Raw genomic sequence first — 8,794 nt, 5'->3', positions numbered from 1 at the left:
ATTTTCAGTGGCAATTCAATATTTTTGAGAAAATCCAGATACATTATTTTTAAAAAGATTTTATTTATTTATTAACGAGAAAGATAGGAGGAGAGAGAAGAGACAGACATCACTATGGTGCATGTGCTGCCAGGGATTGAACTCGGGACCTCATGCTTGAGAGTCCAATGCTTTATCCACTGTGCCACCTCCTGGACCACAGATACATTATTTTTTAAACAGACTATTTTCTTTTTACAAAATATATATTTTATGTTTTACTTATTTTATTTTAATGAGGGAGAGATGGAGAGTTAGAGAAAAAGACCAGAACACTGCTCAGCTCTTGCTTATTGTGGCTCTGGGGATTGAACCTGAGGTTTAGGAGACTCGGGCTTAAAACTCAAGTTTTGCATAAACATTATGCTATCTTCTCTACCCTGAGATATCTCTTGTTTAGTTTTATTTTTTTTCCCTTAGATATATTCTCCCTTGGGATTCCTATTACACATACAGTGATATTTTTATTTATATTATGTATATGTGTGTTTGTGTGTGTATATTTCATCACCAAGGTTATCACTGGAGCTGTCTGCATGATGACACCACCATTCTTGGTGACTATCATTTTTTTTTATTTTTAAAGTTTATTTTATTTTGCTTTGTTATTTTTTTAATCTATTTTTGATAGAGAGTAAGACAGACAGAGATTCAAAGTGAGAGACAGACAGACACCTGCAATACTGCTTCAACACTGCTTCCTCTTTGCAGATGGGATCAGAGAGCTTAAATCTGGATCCTCATGGCAATGCATATAAGGTATTCATTCTGCTGGGTGTTCCACTATGTAACAGCAGCTTTTATATTCTTTATGTCAGTTTTACAATTGGTTTTAATTTAAATATGTTCCAGAAGAGGGACAGGCTTAAACTTTCTCTTCAGGCTAGGGAAATAGCTCAGTGGTTTTGTAAAGACTTTTTATGTCTGAGGCTCTGTGCTTCTAGATTTAATGCCCAGTACTACCATAAGCCAGTGTTCTGTTGTTTTCTCTCTCTCTCTCCCACTAAAAAAATAATAATATACATATATATATATATATGTAAAGAAATTTCTCAACAGATTGCTTTTACTTCAATCATAATATTCACATAACTTCACAAGGTTCTTTACATAACACATACCGCATGCCTTTGATTCTAATATGCACACATTTTCAACCATTACTAAAGGAGACAAACAGCAACAACAACAAAGCAGAAGGACAGCAAAAATATTAATGGTATCAGTTATCTCATGGCTAAGTAACTACTATCTATTTACAAAATGGAGACCCCCAACTCTTCATTTCCACTACTCCAGCCTTTAGGTTCATGATTAGTAAACAACTTGTTTGTCTTTATATGTTAACTCTCTTTTCAGCAACCAGGTTCCAGATGCTAGCATGTTGCCAACCAGACTTCCCTGAACAGACAGCCCCACCAATATGTCCTGGAGCTTCAATTCCCCAAAACCCTGCCCCATTAAGGAAAGAGAGAGGCAGTCTAGGAGTATGGATAGACCTGTCAATGCCCATGTTCAGCGGGGAAGCAATTATAGAAGCCAGACCTTCCTCTGCATCCCACAATGACCTTGGGTTCATACTCCCAGAGGGTTAAAAACAGGAAAGCTATCGGAGGAGGGGATGGGATATGGAGTTCTGGTGTTGGGAACTGTGTGGATTTATAACCCTCTTACCCTATGTCAGTGTTTCCTTTTTTATAAATAAATTAAAATAAAAAAGAAACTACTATTAAGTAATTACTTCTTTCTATTCATGAATAAACTAGCTCATAATTGTCCCTGTGGTTGTGATTTTTTTCTCTGTATTATTAATATTGCAGAGTATTTACTAATGAAATATTGTTATGCATACAGTATACACACTCAGAGTGAAGATGAAAGTCATGAATTAAATCTTTGTCTTTGAAATAATGTGAACAAATTCAGAGTCTGCAGTATATCAATCAAGTATTTAGAATCTTAAGAAAGGGAAATGACTGCCAGTAGACACATAAACTTATACGTGCTTCCATATGTTATGTAAAACCTAAGACTCTTTTCTATGTAGTAACTGAGATATATGCAAAAGATGTGTATTAAAAATGCTGTGTCAGTCATACCTTGTCAAAAATACTTAGCCATTAAGATAACAAGTAAATAAATATATAAAAAGTGACAGATACATAAAATATTGAAGCAAATAGGTAGATTAGATAATAGATGGACAGACGGATAGATAGGTAGATAGATAGATAGATAGATAGATAGATAGATAGATAGATAATAGACAGATACAGCAGAGGTTTTCAAGTTAAAAAATCTACTTTAAAGACAGGGCAAGATTAAAAAGTATGATGAATTGATGTTGAAGTCTTGAGCTAGAAGATTTACAAGGAAATTCTGTGTTGTAATTCAAATGAAAAACCCAATCTCCTTAATAGATCTAGATGTTTGCTTTGTGGTTTTTCAAATATTTGGTGAAAAGTTTTCCACAATAATGTGGACAGACTGCTTTATTTGAAGTCCACTGCTTTAAATATTAGTCATATCTGCAAATATTTTCATGATACCAGCTAGACTGGCTTTAGACCAATCAACTGAAAACTATAACCTAACAGTTCAAGTCATATAAATTAACCACATATAGATAATGCAGGGTAAATTGTCAAATTTAAAGAATTATCCACATAAAATTTAAAGTAATAAGAGACTAATTACTAAAGTAATAAGAGTGACCAATTTAAAGTTGGGTGTCAAGTATCAATTTTAAGAAGATTTCTAATCACTTTCAATATAATCCAAATTTTATTTCCAAACATTTTTTCAGGGAGACAACTACTTACTTAGCAAAATTTTTAAAATAACTGATGCAATCTTGATGTTTTTATGGATATTTTGAACCAACATTTTGTATTCTAAAGACTTTAAGGAGATCCATACTTGGTCATGAGTTATGGAAAATTTATATCTAAATATGTCTAAGAGAGATTTATTAGTAAACATATAATAAAACTTCTAAAAGACAAGTATTATAGATCAATGTGTAACAGTTCAATAAAACAGCACTGGAGGATTCTGCAATTAAAGATACCTTTTTCATAATGTCTGGTTTCATCTTTATAATTCCAGTATGGTCACTTCATTCTAAAAAATATATTTTAAATTCTTGTTGTGTCTTGTCTATCAGCTTGTATTTTTTTTCTCTACAAATAGGTCAATTTGTTTCTGAGATATATCAGCCACATTAGATGTTTACCTCTAAGGAAGCATAGGACATCTACATTTTAATGTGTTCTCCTTTAAGGCAAGGACTTTAGAGTATTTACTAAAGAAAAGAGGTGACATAGGTGATGAATATGTGTCAGAGCAGAGAGACTTTGAGATTGCAAACTGGGTTTAATTACTTCTTGCTTAAAACTAACAAGGCAAAATTACCATGCAGATCTATGTAGAAAACCCTCTTAGCTAACCTTTAAAGAGATGTCTTTACTAAAATTCACTAGTCTTCTACTTTTAAACTGTGGGTAGAAATAAGGTTGATACAAAGTTGGAAGGTACCATGAGAAATACAATAATTAGGACAATGTTGTGAAAACAGCTGTTCTTTTAAAACTATAATTTGTACCAGTTACTCAGAAAACTCTCTACTATATAGGTGAAGAGAGACACTGATGCAGATGGGATCACCATGACTGCCACATAGAGGACACCACTTATATCAGTCAGAATAGCACACTAATTCATGGGTTACTAAAACATAAATTTCATTAAAAATTAGTATATTTTTGTCTTTCATCATCACATCTAGCCCCATCTATTGCATACCAATATCAACTTTTTGATTGCAGAGTAGTATTTCTTGGAGGATATACCTTACGACTTCTCGGCTTCAGATTGTTTCACTAATTTGTCAAGTCTAAAGAACTGATACACATGGATTTGAAAAAAAAAAAAAATCAGCTAGCAAGGGAGGGCAACAGCAAGGGCCTGGCACACAGCCTGATGTTCCTGTCCCTCCTAACCCATCAAGGGAAAAAAAAAAAAGTGCAAGATCAAAGAGTCATTGCTTGGTCCAAAAACAAACCAAACCAAAAAAAAAAAAAAAAAAAAAAAAAAAAAAAAAAAAAAAACCTACCAGGTCTAAGGATCTGAAATCTGAAGGAGCCGGCTTCTGTCTGCAGGGACTTTCAGCAAGAATCAGCGTCCGAAGATGGAGCTGAGCTCCAGGAGAATCAGCTCCATGATCTGGCTCTGGTAGACCGTGTGCACAGCAATATTCCCCGTCTCCTCAGGCTTCATCAGGGTGGGCCCAAACACGATGACCACGCTCTGGTAGGTCATCCGGTTCTTTTCTCCATTTTCTATGACTCTCTTGAGTTGTCTAAAGAGAATCTGCATCGTATCCTGATTGGGCTTTGGCAGCTGTTTGATCAAGTCCTTAACAGCGATAACTCGCTGCCTAAGTTGCTGCCTAGGTTCCTGCTTGACAGAGTTAACGAAGTCCTTGAAATAACTGAATGTGAACAGAGCACATCGAGTTGCTCCTTTTACGCCACTGATGTTGATCACTTTGTACAAGAAACAGGGTTTGGAAGGTTTTGTTACAGAGAGCATGGTCTGTTGAAGATTTTTTTAAATGTATTTTTCTAGATTAACTGCTGTATATGAGATGTCTAATATGAATAAAGAAAACTATGAGTGGTGTAGAGATTTTCCACTGGAGGTACACAATTTGGTTTAATTTTTGTTGTTGTTTTTGCATTTACTACTATCCTATACCTCACTGAGAAATCTCAGCTGAATCCGCTATTCTCTGTGACAAGTGTCTTCCTCATGTCACACCTTTTCTAACTGCCACCCCTCCCACCTTGTATTTCTTCATCATCATTGAAAAATGGATGATTTGTAAACAAGACTCTCTGTTTTAGGGTTGTATTCATAATTTAGATTGTCTTTTCATGGGAACAAATTTTTTTTTTTTGTATGATCTGTCCAAAGAAAGGAAAAAAAAAAACAAAACCTCACCTGAGTTTCATGGTAAAAGTTTTGCTTGTTTTTGAGATATTACTATGTTGATAACAAGTCAAGCTACTTGACAGCTGTGTGAAAACAGATTAATTTGGGCAGAGAGAGAATACCAGCCCGCCCCCCCCCCCTCCATCAGATCGGTGATACACCCTTAGTCAAGGGTGGCCAAGAAAAGCCAGGCTAGCATATGGCGTGTGTGCTCTTGGCACTATGGACACACGGGTTTAAATTCATCTCGTGTCCTCGTTTCCGAGTATGTGTTTGTGTACACGATGTCTTCAGTGTTGCCTAGTTGACAGGTAATCAGTGTATTGTGATTCTCTGTGATGGTGAGGCCAGTGTCTTGTGTTTTCATCGTCTGTGAATTAAAAATGCTCACTTTTTTTTGTAATAACAAATCAATAATATTTTCTTGTCTTGACAGCTTGATTTTTAGTAGAAAATATATTAAAGGCTGAAAAAAAAATCAGAAGCAACCATACTGTTTCTGAGATTTGTGAAAACTATGGTGGTTATCTCTGAGATACAGGAGGGTGGAGACACAGAACTTTGGTCATGAGTATGGTATGATACTATATAATGTAACCCTTTGAAATATTGTAGTGCACTATAGTCACAAATAAAAATTAATTAAAAAATTAAATAAAATAAATATAAAACATTGTTTTTCACAGAGTAAGTAGAGGATATACTCAGATCAATGACTTAATTAACCTGAATATCCCTAAATATTCTTGGGGACAGTGTACACAACTTTGTGACTGATTATGACTACTTAAGTCATTGTTTGAATGGAAAGTTGAGCAGTCAGTGTCTGAGCAGTACTGTTGAAGCTTAGATGGGGAGAGTAGAATTTCTCATTGTAATATATTTTTTTCCTTATTACTCTGATAAGATCACTACTGCAGCAGTAACAGACTATGAGGAGCATCATTCTACTTCTCATTTATTTTCACTCTAGATCTTATTCAGAAACAACTGCAACAATCCTCAAAGGATTACATTTTACTCTACTTTCCTTTGATTAGCAAGCAATTATTTCCTCTTCACCCTCAATTCTTCATTTTTTTTTAAGAGTTCTGACTGACCCATATCTGTTTTGATCAGTTGTTTTGATCTATTTTTAGATAGTAGAAGAAGTCAAGTATTTTAAGAATGATATATGAAATAGAAATAAATTAAACTAAACATTTTTGTCAGTCTCAATTCTCCTTGGCAATTATAGCTCCTTGTTATTGTAGATATTACACATTGGGTACATTTTGTCACATAACACATTTGCTAGATTGCTAAATCCAAGGTTTATAAATGCTTTACATGAACATGAAGATGTAGTAGCTTTATCAGCCTTCTAAGTCATTCTACCAAACAACATAAGGTTTGTTCTATAGTATCATATTGAATGGTTTATGCATAAAATGTCTAACAAAAATATTAAATCACTCTACACGTGTTGGATGACAGTGTTGTCCCCTATCAGAAATAAGTGGATGAGGAAACCTATATAGTTAATCTCCAAATATATCTAAACATTTGATATTTTCCAGATAATTAAAGAATGGCCAGCGCATGTGATTTAGAAAGTGTGAGAAATAGTAACTCATCCCTCACTAATCTATTATTCTTGGATCATGAGATTAAATATTTATCCTCAAGACAGGTGTGGCTAGTGTCGAGTGTGCTGAGATTCATTTACCATACTAGCAGGTGACTACTATCAACCCTTTCTGAAGTTAACGGTAAAGGGGCATATGATTAGTCGCTTAAGATCTCCATGTGTGATCCAAACAAACGGTAGAAAGCCATAATGTTCTTAACTCCTTAAACCAGGTTTTGTCACTTCATAAAAACAACTAGTATGACCTCAGTGATTATTTTATTAATACATTTTATAATGGTCAAAACAAGAGAACCAGTATGTACTATTCTTTTTTTCTTTTTTCCAAAAATAAAACTTATCACACTTAAAATAAATCTCATAAATGTTACTTAATTTAATTTGAAAATTATCCATAGCTTTCATAAGTAAATGATGTATAACCTGATACCAAGTTCTAACAGATGCATTGTTTTCACAGTTGGTAATTTCATTTACAGATGTAGCTTCTAATTCCATAGGTGCAATGCTGATTCACAAAACTATTTTTAACCCTAGTAACGCTGACAGTCTCCTGAATCCTGAATCACACTGCAAATTGGATATATCTGTGCTTCCACTAAAGCCTGAAAATGTACATTTCCAAAGCCAGAATGAATTTCCTCTGCCTCCATATTCTCAACATCAGTAGCCTCCTATTCACTCACATGTTAAAAATGTTGTTCTTGGAACTTCATTGATTTTAATGACACATACCTGCTAATATTCTCAGACTGAAATGATTTGTGTAAGATGCCTTTTCCACCAGTCCACACATTAGTTTAGTCTCTCCTACTGTTTGGGACTCCCATAGTAAAAATCATATTCCTCTCAACTATTTCATTTGTGCTTTCCTATTAACTAAGAAATCTATTCATAAATCAAATCCCCTACTTCATATTGTCTCATTGTCTATATCAGTTGTCTACATCTTAGAAACATAATGCTAAAATTCTAGAAGTTATTAGTCAGTGATTCTTAAGAAGCCAACATGTAGGTGGAAATGTGTTTATAAAATGCTCAGAATTCTTAATATATATAATCACAACACATAACATTTTCAGTGCAAAATTGAAAGCTCTGTGATAAGAGATTTATTATTTATTCTGTTTAATTCTCTCCAGTCTGGTAATTATTTCTATATCTGTAAATAGAGAACTCCATTTTTATGATTTTCTATCAATATGTTGTAAAAAACATTTTGAAATCACATACCTGAATGTTCTAATCCAAGTTTGTTTCTCTTCCTTTCTTTTCCTTTCCTTTCCTTTCCTTTCCTTTCCTTTCCTTTTCTTTTCTTTTCTTCTCTTCTTTTCCTCTCCTCCCCTCCTTTCCCCTCCCCTCTTCTCTCTTTTCCTTTCTTTTCTTTTCCTTTCCTTTCCATTCCTTTTCTTCCTTCATTTATTTTTTTTCATCCAAAGGCTACCACTTTTTTGTTGTTCTGTCTCTCCAAACCATTACTTACTATTGTCTACATCAAGAAAATATAGAACTAATTGCATTTTAGTGTTTTGTTCTTTCTTTGTCCATTTCCTCCTCTTTTGAACATTTGTTTCCTCTTTACTCCAACACAGAACCAACACTAAAAACCAAATATATTACATTTTCATCCTTAGTTTAAAAAAATTGCTTGTTTATTATATTTATATGTATATTTTTATCTTTAATCTTTTATCATTGAATTGCAATTATCTTTCTATGTTCTACAAGAACTTTGAGTTCCTTAAAAATAGAAACTATCTTATTAAGCTTATCCACAATAGCTTCTACAGAAGCTAGAAATAATAAACACAAAGTCAATTAATTAAATAATGTATTTGTATTTATAATCTGTGCATTTCTGCAGATGACTTAAATAACTTGTTAAATTCAAAGACCAACTCCAAGCATTTAGGCCTCTGATCATAATCTGTGAAACTATGATACACATTTTAAAAAGTAACAGAGATACACATAAAAAAGTCATCTTTAATTCCAAAGCAGCCCTGTGTCTATTATAAGAAATTCCAGTTGAGGGGCTGGATGTGGTGAACCTGGTTAAGTGCACACATTACAGTGAGCAAGGACCTGGGTTCAAGCCCCTGGTCCCCACTTGCAGTAGGAAAGCTTGAC

The 8,794-nt window shown here is 33.9% G+C and overlaps 1 protein-coding gene across 1 annotated transcript; it reads right to left on the bottom strand.

Moving 5' to 3' along the window:
• Positions 1-3,558: 3,558 nt before the first annotated feature.
• On the bottom strand, positions 3,559-5,401 carry LOC103110874 (rho GTPase-activating protein 12-like). Its single transcript, XM_007520072.3, has 2 exons — positions 5,267-5,401; positions 3,559-4,635 (listed from the first exon to the last, which is right to left on the bottom strand). The coding sequence occupies exons 1-2, from the start codon at positions 5,399-5,401 to the stop codon at positions 4,216-4,218; spliced, it is 555 nt and encodes a 184-aa protein (XP_007520134.1). The 3' UTR covers positions 3,559-4,215.
• Positions 5,402-8,794: the final 3,393 nt, after the last annotated feature.

The sequence above is a fragment of the Erinaceus europaeus genome, chromosome 15 (assembly GCF_950295315.1).
Source record: "Erinaceus europaeus chromosome 15, mEriEur2.1, whole genome shotgun sequence".
In the NCBI taxonomy this organism is placed as follows: Eukaryota; Metazoa; Chordata; class Mammalia; order Eulipotyphla; family Erinaceidae; genus Erinaceus; species Erinaceus europaeus.
Note: the sequence above shows the minus strand (reverse complement) of the source record. Positions and strands in the feature narration are given on the sequence as shown.